The sequence below is a fragment of the Acomys russatus genome, chromosome 24 (genome assembly GCF_903995435.1).
Source record: "Acomys russatus chromosome 24, mAcoRus1.1, whole genome shotgun sequence".
NCBI lineage: Eukaryota > Metazoa > Chordata > Mammalia > Rodentia > Muridae > Acomys > Acomys russatus.
In genome coordinates this window covers 35882176-35897863 of record NC_067160.1, presented here as the reverse complement: position 1 = coordinate 35897863, position 15688 = coordinate 35882176, and the positions used below count along the sequence as shown (strand labels likewise).

General features: G+C 38.3%; 1 protein-coding gene across 3 annotated transcripts in view; it reads left to right on the top strand.

Annotated features, from left to right (window-relative positions):
- Mbd5 (methyl-CpG binding domain protein 5) overlaps nucleotides 1–15688 on the top strand; it is a 144393-nt gene that overhangs the window by 106229 nt on the left and 22476 nt on the right. For all 3 annotated transcript variants that reach the window (XM_051166102.1, XM_051166103.1, XM_051166104.1), the window contains exons 9-10: nucleotides 168–376; nucleotides 3489–4697. In XM_051166102.1, coding sequence (XP_051022059.1) covers nucleotides 168–376; nucleotides 3489–4697 — 1418 coding nt within the window. The remainder of the gene's footprint in view (nucleotides 1–167; nucleotides 377–3488; nucleotides 4698–15688) is intronic.

Genomic DNA, 15688 nt, shown 5'->3' with positions numbered 1-15688 from the left:
GCTGAATGTATTCTTTACTTACGACTAAGTGAGGCTGATAAAAAATGACCAGATTTCCCTGGAGCTCAGCTTTCAGCTTTTGTTTCAGGAATTCTCAGGTGCAAAGACAACCATAAGTTCTCTGAAGAAGCACATTGACTTACACTTTATGTTTTTCAAAACTGTAGGTGATATATCATCAATAAACAATTCTCTGAATAACCATCAACTGACTCATCTACAGTCACTGCTAAACAGCAATCAGCTGTTTCCTCCAAGTCAGCAGCAGCAGCATCTTCTCCAAGGACACCAGAATCTGCAGGCCTTCCAAGGACAACCCACAGTCCCTTGCCCAGCTAACAATAACCCCATGGCTTGTCTGTTCCAGAACTTCCAGGTACTTTCCTTCCACCATGATTTTAACTGAAAACAATGTCTGGTTTTATTGAAAGAGAGAAGGAATGAAAAAAGTACCCTTTAGAGTTTATTGACAGTTATTTCTTTTTTGTATGTTTTTTGGTTTTGTTTTTTGGTTTGGGGGGGTGTTTGTTTGTTTGTTTTTTGAGACAGGGTTTCTCTGTGTAGTCTTAGCTGGCCTGGAGTCACTTTGTAGACCAGGTTGGCCTTGAACTTACATCTATCCGACTGCCTCTGCCTCCTGAGTGCTGGGATTAAAGGCGTGCACCACCACACCCAGCCAGAAAGTTATTTCTTAATATTGAGTATTGTTAAACATTTCAGTCATTTCTGTAAAGATAGTTTTATCTTGTATAAAGCAGTAGTATTTTGGGGATTGTGAGTAAAACCTGACAGTGTTACCCTGTTACACACTTTTGTGCCTTGTGCCCACATTGCCCTTCCGATTGGTACCCACGTCCTTCAGTGTTAGCTCCCCTCTCCTGCTGGCTTAGGCCACATGGTCCACTGCTTTACCAAAGATGCCTAATATATTAAAGATTATATAGAAAGAGTAATGCTATATGAATGTTAGAAAATATACAATATTTTTAAATATATAAGACTTTTTACACAAACAAAAGGAAATGGCTCACTATTTAGTGCAAGCTAGGTAGTCCTGAATTTGCACCCTCCTCCCCAGACTCCCTCATGCTGGACTTACAGGCATGCAACGTCACAGGCAGATATTTTTCTCTTGGCCTACTGGTTTTATAATTTGCTTATATTTAAGCAAAATGTAAACCAGTAGGCCAAGAGAAAAATATCTAACCAATATGAAAAGTTTAATTTGTGTGTAATCAAAGATATTCTAAAGTTAGAAAAGTACCAAACATCAGGAAATAAATCCATAATGTATACCGTATATTGACACCTTTCACATTAAAATACCTCCTATAAAAGAAGAAAAAGATAATTGACTAGAAAAACAAGGAATAAATATAAACAGACAATTCACAGAAAGTCAAATATGTATTTTTGATAAACCTAAAAAGAGTAACCAATGTGTGCATTACTATGTATGTCAGATTGATGGTATCCACTGGCAGTAAAGATATGAAGAAATCATCACCTTCATATTAATGCTGGTTATGTTTGTTAGCTTAGTTTTTCTTTTGTGGCGAAGTTCAAGCCTAAGGCCTTGTACAAGCTGGGGAAGTGCTCTACCATTGAGCTGCCTATCCGGCCTGGCTTACTTCTTTTGGAGGCTAATTTGGCAGCTTATCAAGTTTTTAAGCATATTTTTACACACACACACACACACACACATATATATATATATATATATATATATATTTTCACTAGTGCAGACATTTAATTCATATATGATGACTTAAGAGAAATCTTCAAATGTGAGCAGAAGACCACATAACAAAACATTTGTTACAACATGAGTCAGAGATTACGAGTCTCTTAGGTGTTCATCAATCAGAAAATAATTGTTACATAATATCCATCTATATAAAAACTTGAAAGATGAGAGAGAAGTGTTTGATCCAATTCACTGAGACCTACAAGACTACAAAATTTTAACACTGTAGTATTGACAAAAGTGAAGCATAGTACATTTCTACATTCTTCAAAATGGTAGGAAAGAAGGGAGAAGAGAAATGATATTTCTACATCCTTTAATATTTTAAATATTTGCCAGGAAGCGCTACAGCATTGATTTATTCTAAGAAAGGAAGGAAGATGGAATAGCATAGAAAAAGATTGGTCCGGTAAAGAAAGGTTATGAATAAAACATCTTTCACTAATAATGAAATATTCACATATATGAAATAAATTAATTCATAATGGAAGATGTGCAAACCTATGTCAACAAGAAAACAAGCTAAAGTCTGAACTGAAGTGAAAGTAGTCCATTAGACTTCACCGTTAGGACATGCGAGTGACTCAGTAGACTGCAGGTGAGAAGCAGTGGTGGAATCATATTGCAGTGGCTAGAATGATGGGTGGGACATTGAGAATCACAAAACAAGGTATTGCTCCAAACACCAAACTGTGAAGAGCAAGAGACCTGGGTTAGTTCTCCAAGGGGAACATCAGGCTGAGCGCTAACCTTCTACGTGTGGAGGCATGAACATAATCACATGCTAAAAGGAAAAGCCAAAAAAAGTACATGAAAGTAAACATGAAGAGACGAAGGCAAGATCCCTGAGAAGTGGAGAGCTTATCTCCGTAGAGCATTCGGAGAACTGGACAAGATCTAGGAAAGGCCTAACTGCTGGGAAATGTATGCTAATAAGGATCAAAGATTATCAGAATGTGACAGATCTTGCCTTGAGCTCCATTTTCTCTGGTAAATAGGACCATCCGCCGAGAATAGGGTGAGATGACTTAGAGGGTAAAGGCTCTTGTCCCACAAGTCTGGCAACCTAAATTCAATCCCCAGATCACATAAAGGTAAGAAGAAAGAAATAGCCCCCATAAATTTTTTCCTCTGACCTCCACACATATGCATGGCATGTGTGCCCACACATATCATGTAAACAATAATTAATTAATGAATAAATAACTTCAACATGTTATATCAAAGACATGCACTATTATAAAAGGAATTTTATTTTATTTTATCTTATCTTATAATTCACTTAGTTACATGTGATCGTTGGTTATCAGTCATTTTCAAAATATGGCTTCTTTGCTTTGGTCACCTGCAACTTGAATCTCAAGTTTCAAACACCTATAAAACCACTGAGCAAACTGTGTTGTCACCTGGCAACATTTTGTGTCCAATTACCTCAAGTTTAATTCTCCTAAAAAATGTTTGGCAGTGATAAGTTTAAAAGGAGAGCTGTTGAATTATTTCAACTAAAGAAATTATCCAAATATAAAAACGCAATCAATTGTAAGGTTTTCTCTACGGAATGGTTTTTTTCCTTTCATTTTTACTCTTATTCTTTGTTTAATCTTAAAATCATTAACTTCTTCTTTAAGGTCTTTAAATTGTTCTCTCTCTCTCCTCTCTCTCTCTCTCTCTCTCTCTCTCTCTCTCTCTCTCTCTCTCTCTCTCTCTCTCTCTTTCTCTCTCTCGTTCCTACTTATTTAAGGTGAGAATGCAAGGAGATGCAGCTCTTCTAAATAAAAGAATAAGCACTCAGCCGGGGCTCACAGCACTTCCTGAGAACCCAAACGCTGCACTTCCACATTTCCAAGATACACCTTGTGAGCTGCAGCCAAGGATTGACCCATCTCTTGGTCAGCCAGTAAAGGACGGCCTCGTAATGGGTGGCCAAGGTGATGCCTCCATAGATGCCATTTACAAAGCAGTCGTGGATGCAGCCAGCAAAGGAATGCAGGTCGTCATCACCACTGCCGTCAACAGTACGTCTCAGATCAGCCCTATTCCAGCGCTGAGTGCCATGAGTGCCTTCACCGCCTCTATTGGTGACCCATTAAATCTGTCCAGTGCTGTGAGTGCGGTCATTCATGGGCGGAACATGGGAGGAGTGGATCATGACGGCAGGCTGAGGAATGTGAGAGGGCCACGGCTACCCAAGAATGTAGACCATGGGAAAAACTCCAGTGAAGGAGATGGGTTTGAGTATTTCAAGTCAGCAAGTTGCCACACGTCCAGGAAACAATGGGATGGAGAGCAAAGTCCCAGAGGGGAGCGCAGCCGGTGGAAGTATGAGGAATTTTTAGATCATCCAGGCCATATCCACAGTAGTCCTTGTCACGAAAGGCCCAACAATGTTTCTACACTGCCATTTCTAGCTGGGGAACAGCACCCAATACTGTTACCACCAAGAAACTGTCAAGGGGATAAAATTCTGGAGGAGAATTTCAGGTATAATAGTTACAAAAGAACTATGGTGAGTTTTAAGGAGAGACTAGAGAGCACTGTGGAAAGATGTGCACACATTAATGGAAACAGACCTCGTCAGAGTCGGGGCTTTGGAGAGCTGCTAAGCACTACAAAAAAAGACCTAGTCCTAGAGGGGCAGTCTCCAGGCTCTTCAAACAGTTTGGAAAATTCTCTGGTCAAAGACTACATCCATTATAATGGAGACTTCAATGCCAAAAGCATTAATGGGTGTGTGCCTAGTCCCTCGGATGTTAAAAGCATTAGTAGTGAAGATGACCTAAGGAATCCAGACTCCCCCTCTTCACATGAGTTGATACACTATAGACCAAGGACGTTCAATGTTGGTGACTTGGTCTGGGGCCAAATCAAAGGACTGGCTTCCTGGCCTGGAAAATTCATAAGAGAAGACGACGTTCACAATTCATGCCAACAAAGCCCCGAGGAAGGGAAGGTATACCAATCTTTATCCGTTGTCACATGCTAACCTCTGTTCAAATGTCAATTATTCTTTCTTTGTTATCATCACTTTGGAGTCTTTGGATTTGGTTTTAAGAGTCCTCTTGCCTCACTGAGGTCTGCTTCTGGAGCATAAAATGAAGAGGGGTTATAACCACCGAAGTGTCGTACTTGACAAGGGGTGAGTTATGGGAAACTTAATAGACTCACTAGGCTCAGGAAGCTTCTCACCCCAAACCGGATTTCTAGACATCTGAGCTCTGCCTCCCTTCTCTGTATGTCTGTAGTCCTTTTTCCATAAATAGAGAGAGACAAGTATCTGTGACTAGGGAAAGATAGGGCAGAGGAAGGAGTGCTCCCAAGTAGTAAGGTGTGACGACAGACAGCTCTCCTCCACAAGTTTACGTGTGGCATCCAGAGTTAGGGCATTGGTAGTGTCTGGGGGAAGCCACAACCATCACAGAAAGCAGCTGGTAACAGCTGAATTCTTTTCAGGGGAAGTTCCGGGTCTTTATAGCATGTGGAAGTGTTTACATCAATAGTCTGTGTCTACTTAGCACAAGCTGACCGTATAAATTAAACGAAAATGTCTCCATGAGCTACCATCTGAGCTAGAAGAAATCAGTAGGGGTTTTTCTTACAATTGGTAAAATTGGCTGCAGGAAACATGCAGAATGCTTAACATAAATAGAAACATTTTTACTGGACCAGAAAGGGAAAATCGTGCCCAGTTCCCTCAGATGAAGAAACAGAATTTCTAATCTTCTTAGCCAGTAAGAATCATTCTTACAGGCATTCGTTCTTCTCTTAAAGATGGTATTGTGCAAAGCAATTGCAGCTCTGTTCAGACTTAACCTGGCACTTAGATTTAATGGCAGGAAACCAAGAGCATTTTCGCCAGCACAATAAAAGGACTGTCTTTCATCAAGGGGCCAGGAGGTCCTCAGACCCTTGCTTATAATGCCTAATATACACTTGTCATGATACACTTTGGGCCTGATGTTTCTACTTTTGATAAGAAAATGAATTCCATACTGCTGCTCACAAAAAAAAAAAAAAATTATTCTTAATACTCTCTGGGGCCAGCCAAGCATCTGTTAGGTTGATAAACCTAAATATTTTTGACAGTTTTTTCAAGAAATAATTAGAAACAGCAAAGGTGGCCTGTTATAAATGAAACTGCTACAAATACAAGATAGAACCACTAAACTGCTTTACAATTTCTGTGCAAATGAGCCAAGGCTGTTCAGGTGCCATTTTATAAAAATGTACAACTAAAGAAAGATTATGACCTCCCTCCAAACATTGTTCTTGCTCTAATCTGCTTCCAGATGCCATTGGATAGCCTCACCAGATAAAAGCATATATTGTTTGTGTATATAAGTCTCTATGGTGTACGTATATGTTTGCATGCATATAGGAACATATGTATGTATGGGTGCATATACACATGTATATGTGTGCCTGTAGACACCCTGGAGGTCCCAGGTTGATATTGTGTCATCCTCAATCTCTGTTTACCGAACATATTGAGGCAGCATCTCTCACTGACCCTGGCTTCTTGATATCAACTAGTCTGGTACAGCCCCCTGTCCCTGTGTGCCACCTCACCTGCCTGGATTTTATATGGCAACCCAAAGGCAGGTTGTCAGACTTGCGAAGCAAGCATTTCATCTGCTAAGTCATCTCCTCAAGCCCTCATGTTCTTTTAACACAGCTCACATTAAACACTGGTCTGAATCTCCTGGTTCATATGTATTTGAATACTCTTAAAGGTGTTTTTTTCCAGTGAAAAACCATTATTTAAGATGATTCTAAGAACCATTTATTTCTGCTACATTAAAACACCAATTCATTTTCATTTTTGCTGACTATAAAACAAAAGTGCTTTTAAAATCCACATTCTAGCTGGGAGGTGGTAGAGCACACCTTTAATCCCAACATCTGGGAGGCAGAGGTAGGCGGATCTCTGTGAGTTTGAGGCCAGCCTAATCTACAGAGTGAGCTCCAGGACATCCAGGGCTGCACAGAGAAACCCACTCTCAAAAAGAAAAACCCAGATTCTTCCTACAAATAGAACAGGAAAAAAAATTTTGGACAATTAAAGTATTTTCTCCATTCATTGACTGTTGTTTGAATTTTAATTTCTCAAGTTAAAACTTTGATATCAAGATACATGAAAAGGATTTTTAGTAAATCAAAATAATATAAATCAAAGCATACATTGAGATACGAAAACTAAAAGATATTTAATGAATTATTCATGATAACACATAAAATATTTACCTGTCATTAAAGAGCACTGTACAGGGCTAGCAAAATGGCTTAGCAGAGAAAGGTGTTTGCTGCAAAGCCTGACCACCTACATTCTGTCCCCAGTATTCACATAATGAGAGGAGAGAAGAGACCCCTACAAGCTGTCTTCTGACGTTTATGGACAAATGTGTGTGCATGCACACATACATACATACATACACACACACACACACACACACGTAATAATAAACTTTTAAAGCAAAATAAAACATAAAAGCGCTAGGCTATTTAGCATTTTTTTAAAACATCTAGTATTTTCAAGACCCATATGACTTCTGTACATAAAAGGCAAAGTTCTTATTTTGCCACACTTATTTTTTGTGTATATTTCACAAAACAAAGAAAAGGCTTTCTCAGCCGGATGTGTTGGCGCACACCTTTAATCCCAGCACTCAGGAAGCAGAGGCAGGTGGATTGTTGTGAGTTCGAGGCCAGCCTGGTCTACAAAGTGAGTCCAGGATGGCCAAGATAACACAGAGAAACCCTGTCTCAAAAAAAAGAAAAAGAAAGAAAGAAAGAAAAGGCTTTTTCATCTTATTTAATGATGCTTATTTTTCTCATTTTCATGAGACTCAAACTAGGTTGTCAGAATTCAAGTCAGGAGGCTTTGTGTGGTGTGCTAGTGACCAGATTCATCAAGGAGAGATTAAAATATACTCAGTACCTGAGCACAGCAAAGCATGTTCTATTAATTGAGAAAGATCTTTAGTAGGACAATTTTTAAATCTGTCCTTTTATCCAAGTGAACTAATTACAATAATAAGTTTTAGTTACATAGGACCTTTCAGCAGTGTTGGGTAAATAAAGCCTTGAATGCTAATAAGCATCCACTGGCTTTAAAAAGTAAAAACTACAGGTTCCTTCTGTGTACTGAGTGTTCAACACCTTATTAAAGTCTGGGTTTATTACAGTAAAACCTGATTAGTTGCACTGGGCTGCTGTGGACTGCAGGGCCATTTCTCCTGGTGCTTACTTACATGCTAAGCCAAACAGCTCTCTTACATGCTGTCACATTAAGCCTTCCTAGCCTTTGTCTTTGATACTATTTGTAAGTGCAGTAAACTAAATTAATCTAAGATCCTGTCAGATCCTACCAGATAAAACCCCTGTTAACTCAAGTTTTAAAAATAGATTTGTTATCCTCCCAACTCCATCCCACATTCATTTTTTCCTTTACAGTCTTTGTTCTCAGCATCCACTCACAGTTCTTTCTAGACACATGTAAGTTAGAAAAATAAATAATAACAAGATCACAGATTACTTTTTTAAACCAAGCTGGATACATCTTGTGCCTCCAAAATATGAAGCAGTCTTCAGTGTAGATGAGAGCACTGGTATTGGCAAATGGCTGACTTTAGTAGAGTGCCAATCATTCTCAGAAATAACGTGTGCTTAGTTTACTCTATTGGGAAGGCATTTTTAATGTTTGGTACTGTTTAATAGGTAGCCGAAGACTCATAGTGCATAAGATGGGCCTAGTTTCTGAGACAATTTGTTGAGAGATACAATGTAAAGGCATAATATAGAGAGCCTGAGAGACAGTGAAGTATTGCGGAAAAAGTCAGGGACTTGGGGCATTCTGATAGGAGCCTAACAGACCAGTAAGTGGCCCTCTATATGAATATTAATCCCTAAGGGCTTGGTCTCCTCTAGTGGAGACAGTTATTCCTACCAAAATGGTGTTTCAAGTTCAATAAGACTTTTGTACAGTCTCAAAATAGAAGAGGGCCCTGTAAAGATTAACCTATTTCCCCAACTTAAGACAATTATATTAATTTGGACTCCACCATCGTTGAATTGAGGTAGTAAATCTTAGTTATTGTTGGCTTATTGTCTGTGCATAGAGATTTCCTCACCACCAGGTTCGGAAGAAAAAGATCAGAGGGAAGACACTAAACAAGCAACACAGCTTGGGATGATTTTGTGGATGTTATCACATAGCATACAGATTGCATATCTGAATGCTAATTAGTATTGGCTGTTAGTGTCAAGAAGGGGTTCTGCCTAGCATTTTACAACAGCCTGTTATGTGAAGTTGACAGTCTATAGTTTCTCAATTATTTCTAAAACTTAGCAACTCAGACTTTCTCCCTGTATCTCCCAGACCCCAGCCTCTGACAATATTAACTTGGATTTTTTTGTTTGTTTGTTTTTTGTTTTGTTTTCCAAGATAAGGCTTTTCTGTGTAGCCTTGACTGTCCTGGACTTGCTTTGTAGACCAGGCTGGCCTCAAACTCACAGCGATCCACCTGCCTCTGCCTCCCAAGTGTTGAGATTTTTAATAGTGTGTGAAAGAAGCCAACTTGGCCTCAGCTGTGTGTGGCAGCACCGAAGGGTGTGTGCGCCTTGTTTTACACTATTTAGAAAGCTCTGGTTCCTTTCTCTGTTGTTAATTTGTAATGAAGTGTGTTCTGAGAGACAGTTAGATTGCTATAAATTTATCTGTGCAAGTTTCTTTCCAAACCATGACTTTCATTATTTGTGACTTTGTGGACAAGGATAAGACCTCAGACTGCTGTGTTCCACCACACACCCATGGCTAGACAAAAGCACTTTCAGTCTTGTTATAGCCTTACAGAATTCTTGGAAGAGTAAATGGCTAGTCCTATTATCACATGGATCCTCCACAATATGCTAAGATTTTTAAACTTACATAACAACGAGGGGATGTGATTGTTGTTATGTAATTATCTCAATACTTTTTAAATACACATTTTATTGTATTTCATAATTTCACCTGTCACTTTAAAAAAATATTGTAATTTGACAGGTTCATATGTGTATAATGTATTTTAATTATTCTACTCACCATCCTCTCTTATCTCCCTTGCTCCTCCCTCCCACTAGCAACTTTTCTAAATCCATCACTTGTGGGTTTGCTTTGTGGTCCTTTTAGTTTAACCAGGACCATCTGTGTGACCATCATATTGAGCCCATCCACTGCAGCCTATTGAGGTCATCTGTGGGTACACAACTGAAGGCAAGGATTCCTCCTCTCCCTGAATCTACCAGTAGCAAATAGTTCAACAGTGAGGGGTGAGGTCTCCTGAGCTCCTCTTCTAATTCAATGTTGAAGGGCCTGTTCTTACACAGACCCAGTACAGTCATTCACGGTAACTGTGAGATCATTGTTACAATGGAATTTTTTTTTATCTTGCCCAGATGACATTACATTTACATCTGTGCACTCAAGTTATCCTGTAATCCTCAGCACCTTATACACCCAAGAGTCTCTGCATTGAAACAAGAGGGTTCTCTGAATAAGACTGCAAGCAGCATTTGTCTAGCGGTATAAACATAAATATTTAGAAAGCAGTCCAATACTATGTCAATTTAGCTAAACAACAGTATTTAGCTTACCCTGGGGCCTTTGACTTACCCCACCATTGTGTATTGGCTGGATTTACTGTTCCAATAACAAGTTGCTTCCTGTGGAGTGGGCACCAAATCCAATTAGGGAGCTGGGGTTGGTGACCCCTATAACTGTTGTGCTACTGTTTCAAGAGTAAGTCCATCTTATCTGGGTGGTTCCCAGGTAGGTGTGATGGGTATATGACAGAGGGTGGTATAGCTTGGTCTTGAGGCAGATGGATTTCTATCTTCCTGAGGAACCACCATACTGGTTTCCATAGTGACTGTAGAAGTTCCCTCGCCAAGATGAGCTGTCACTTGTTCTTCATCTTAGTCATTCTGACAGGCTTAAGAAGGAATCTCAAAGTTGCTTTGATTTTCATTTCTCTGATGGCTAAGGAATTTGAACATTTCTTTAAGTGTGTCCTAGCCATTTGAGTTTGCTCTACTTGAGAATTCTCTGTTTAGATATGCACACCATTTTTTAATTGGGTTATTTGGATTTTTGATGCCAAGTTTCCTGAGTTCTTTATATAGTCTGGATATTAGCCCTTTAACAGCTGTGGAGTTGACAAATAATTTTTTTCCCTAATTCTGTAAGCTTCCACTTTGTCTGAATGGTGATGTCCTTTTCATTCAGAGCTTTCTTTAGTTTCATGGGGTCCCGTTTATTAATTATTTCTCTTAGTGCCTGTATTAACAGTGTTCTATTCAGAAAGTCTTCTCCTCTGCCAATGAGTTTGAGGCTATCCTCCACTTTCTAACCTTTCAGGTTCAATGTATCAGATTTTATGTCAAAGTCTTTGATCCATTTAAAGTTGAGTTTTGTGCAGGGTGCTAAATATAGATCTATTTGCATTCTTCTACCTACAGCTGTACAGTTCGACCAGAACCATTTGTTGAAGATACTGTCTTTTCTCTAGTGTGTATTTCTAGGTTCTTTATCAAAAATCAGAAGTTTGTTGTTGTTAATATATCAGTATGGCCTAATTATGTTTATTATCAGGCCTGTAATTATTATTATGTCAGTATAACCTGCTAGCAATCAACCAAGACACAGAAACCTGTTGTGTTTTTAAATAGCCTTAGTTAAACCTGGGGCAGGGCAGATATCAATCCTATAAACTACTTCACATAGTGGTTCCCATACTATCCGATACCTGCCCCAATCCCATGCCATCTGTTTCTAATAATTTCTATCAAGATACCTCCTATCTATAATCCCATATACTTGCTAATGTTCTTCATCTAGGCTGAATCTTCCATCCATGCTGGCCATATGTTTCTCCTGCACCTAACCCATGATGCTCAACCTTCCTCTCTCTCTCCTGCGGTCTCTCTTCTTCCCAACATTCTCTCTGTCTCCCCCAAGCCTGGGAACCTTAGCCATGCCTATCTCATTTGCCCTACCCAGGTGTGATGGCTTTTTATTAATTAGCATCAAAATATATCAGACAAACCCCCAACAGGTGTTCATAGGTGTATGGGTTTATGTCTGAATCTTCAATTCAACTCCATTGATCAACCTTCTGTTTTTATGCCAGTGCCCTGCTGTTTTTATCATTATAGATTTGTAGTATTGCTTTAATCAAGAGTGGTGAGACCTTCCTCAATTCTTTTATTATTCAGCATTGTTTTAACTATCTTGGTTTTTTTTTTTTTTTTTTTTCTGTTTCTATATGAAGTGGACAATTGTCCTTTCAAAAATCTGTGAAGAATTGTGTTGGAATTTTGATGGGAATTGCATTGAATCTGTTGATTGCTTTTAGTAGGATTTCCATTTTACTATATTAATCCTACCAATCCATGAGCATTGGATATCTTTCATCTTTTGATATCTTTCATTTCCTTCTTCAAAGACTTAAGTTTTTATCATATAAATCTTCCATTTTCTTGGTTAAAGTTAGCCCAAGATATTTTATATTATTGGGGGCTATTGTGAAGGGAGTTTGTTTCCCTGCTTTCTTTCTCAGTAGTTTGTATATAGGAGAATTACTGATTTTGTGAGTTAATTTAATGAGATCATCTATAGAGTGGACCCTATTCATTGATTTTCATATATTGAACCATCCTTGCATCTCTGGGATGAACCTACTTGATATGGTGAATGATCTTTTCTATATATTTGGTATTCAGTTTGTGAGTACTTTAATGAGCATTTTTGCACCTATGTTCATGAGGGAAATTGATCTATAATTTTCTTCCTTTGTTGTGTCTTTGGGTATCAGGGTAACTGTGGCTTCATAAAATGAACTGGATAATATTCTGTTCTATCTGTTTCTATTTTATGGAATAATTTGAAGAGTAATTGGTGTTAACTCTTCTTTGAAAGTCTGGTAGAACTCTGTGCTTACACCATCTGACCCCCAGCTTTTTTTGTTGTTTGTTTGTTTTGTTTTTTGTTAGAAGACTTTTGATGACTCTTTCTATTTCTATTTCACTGGGGGATATAGGTCTGTTTAAATTGCTTATCTAATTTTTCTTTAACTTCGATAACTGGCACCTATTGAGTAATTATGCATTTCTTTCAGACTATATAGTTTTGTGGAGTACAGTTTTTTAAAGTATAACTTCGTAATTCGTTAAATTTCCTTGGTACATTTCCATTTTTGTTCCTGAATTTATAAATTTGGGTATTCTCTCTCCACCTTTTAGTTAATTTGAATAGTTTGTTGATCTTATTGATTTTCTCAAAGAACCGACTCTTTGTTTCATTGATTCTTTGAATTGCTCTCTTTGTTTCTATTTCATTGAATTCAGCCCTAAATTTGATTGTTTCTTGCCATATATTTATTTTGTGTATGATTTCTCCTTTTTGTTCTAGAGCTTTCAAGTATGATATTAAGTTACTAGTATGAAATCTTTCCAGTTTTGGGGTTTTGGGGGGTTATTGTTTTGTTTTGGTTTTTGTATGTAGGTACTTAATGCTATGAACTTGCATCTTAGAACTGCCTTCATTGTGTTCTGCAAGTTTGAGTATGCTGGGTACTCATTTACATTAAATTCTAGAAAGTCTTTAGTTTCTTTATTTCTGTCTTGAGCCACTTTTCATTCAGTAGAGAGTTTTTTAGTTTCCATGAGTTTGTAAGCTTTCTGTTGTTTTTGTTGTTGATATCCAGCTTTAATCTAGACATCTTGAATAGAGATAATTATAATAGTTTGGGTAATGATAATCTGGTCTTGTCTCTGTTCGTGTTCTGTTCCTTAGTTTCTGCTTCTTCCCTGCATTTGGGGGGAGTGTGGTGGCTTCCTGGTGCTTATATCTGGAGGAGCAGAAGGAGGGGTGTGGAGCTGCTATCAGCCTACTAGTTGCCCTGCCAGGAGCAGCCCTTGGTGGGGGTGGATGCCTGTTGCTGTTGTAGTTTGGAAGTATGGGATGAATTGGAAGAAGGTTGGAGGAGAATGTCTTTATGATGTCTTTATTTGGGATGGGTTCAGAAAGGAAAGGGAGACCATAGCAGGCTTTTTGCCACAGAGCTGGGGATGAGTCTTTGGGCACTGGATCTTGAGGAGCAAAAAGCTCAATTATTTTTTCTTTTCTTTTTCTTTTTAATGTGTAAGATTTTATGTTGTGCTTATCGAGTGTTTTTGACTAAATGCATATATCTGTACCACATGAGAATCCTGTGCCCATAGACATCAAAACAAGATATTGTATCCCCTGGAACTGGAGTTACAAATGGTTTTGAGGCACCATGTGAGTGTTGGAAACTCAACCTAGGTTGTCTGCAAAAACCACTCAGCCTTCCCTCCACCCCCAAATTTTACTGTATAAAATATATTTTCTTTAGTTTTCTTATATGACTTCTTCATATGCTTTTATTTTGGTTAATCCCTGCCCCATCATCTCTTCTATCCACTCCCATTACCTTCCTGCATAAACTTTTCCATCGTTAATATTCCCTCTTCTATTTCCATATTTCTTGTGTTCTGCCATCACCCTCCCTTATACATGCCCCTCCCAATAGCATCTTTCTAGTTTCCTGGCTTCTGCAGTAACTCCAAGGTGAACATGCAAATTTAGAAATTCGAAAACTAGGATCAACAAATGAAGAACATGTGACATTTGTTTTTCTTGGCTTACTCGGCATATTTTTCTCAAGCTCCATCCATTTCCTTCAGATTCCTTAATTTTATTTCTCTGTATGGCTAAATAAAATTCCATTGTTTCCAATATCCGTTCATTAGTTGATAGACATCTAGGCTGATCTGATTTCCTAGTTATCTTGTGAATGGAATGACAGTGAACATGGATGAGCAAGTATCTCTGCAAGAGGATGTACAGTCCTTTGAATATGTGCCTAGGAGTACAGTGGCTGGGTCACATGACAGTTCTGTTTCTAGAAAAAGACACATGCATTACACATTCACTGAATAAAAGTTCCTCTTTTGCAACATCCTTGAAAACATTTGTTGTCATTTCTTGATTATAGCCATTCCATCTTGGGTGAAACAGCAATTCAAAAAGGATTTAATTTGCATTTCCTTTGTCTCATGATGTTGAACACTTGTTAACATATTTATTAGACCATCCATATTTTTTTTGAAAAGTCTCTGTTCAAAAATATTAGTCTTTTTTTTTATTGGGTTATTTTCTGCATGGTTTTGTTCTTGTGGATTGTATAGCCTGTATGTTAATTCTCTTTTGACTAGCTAGGTGTCATCTGCCAGTTTTGATCATGTATGAACTAGCCTTAAAAGGTTGGTACTCACTAATAATCAAAACATAAAATTCTTAATATTTTTTAGAATAAGTCTTTTCATTGTTTTCAGTGCTATCCTTTTGTTCTTCATATATTTTACTGCACTTTTATGTGTATTCTGAACTTTAAAGAAAGACATGACCAGAGAGGCAGGTGTGCACACAAACACACATACATACATACACACACACACACACACACACACACACACACACACACACAGTTTCTTTGCCATGAGATGTTCACTGTAAGAAATGTAGACAGATATTTTTTATTACCACGAAAACATCTACAGAAAGCACCAGTGTGTGCAAATTCCCTCCTTAGATTCACACTTTGACTTTTTCTACATGGTTGTATTTGCTGTGATAGTGATAAAGATGGCACTCTGACAGGCTGATTAAAGTGGGCAACCTCATCCTTATTAAAACACACTCATTTGGGGGCAACATGATTTCTCTCTTCACAGTTCAGCATCATCACATGCACAGGTTTTTGAGATTGTGGCCATAACCAAGGATGGCTGTATTTATGTTCCAGGAATATGAACCTAAGTTACACCTGAGTACCTGGTCTGAGAGCTGTGTTCTCCAGTAATGTTTTAGCATTTGGTTTT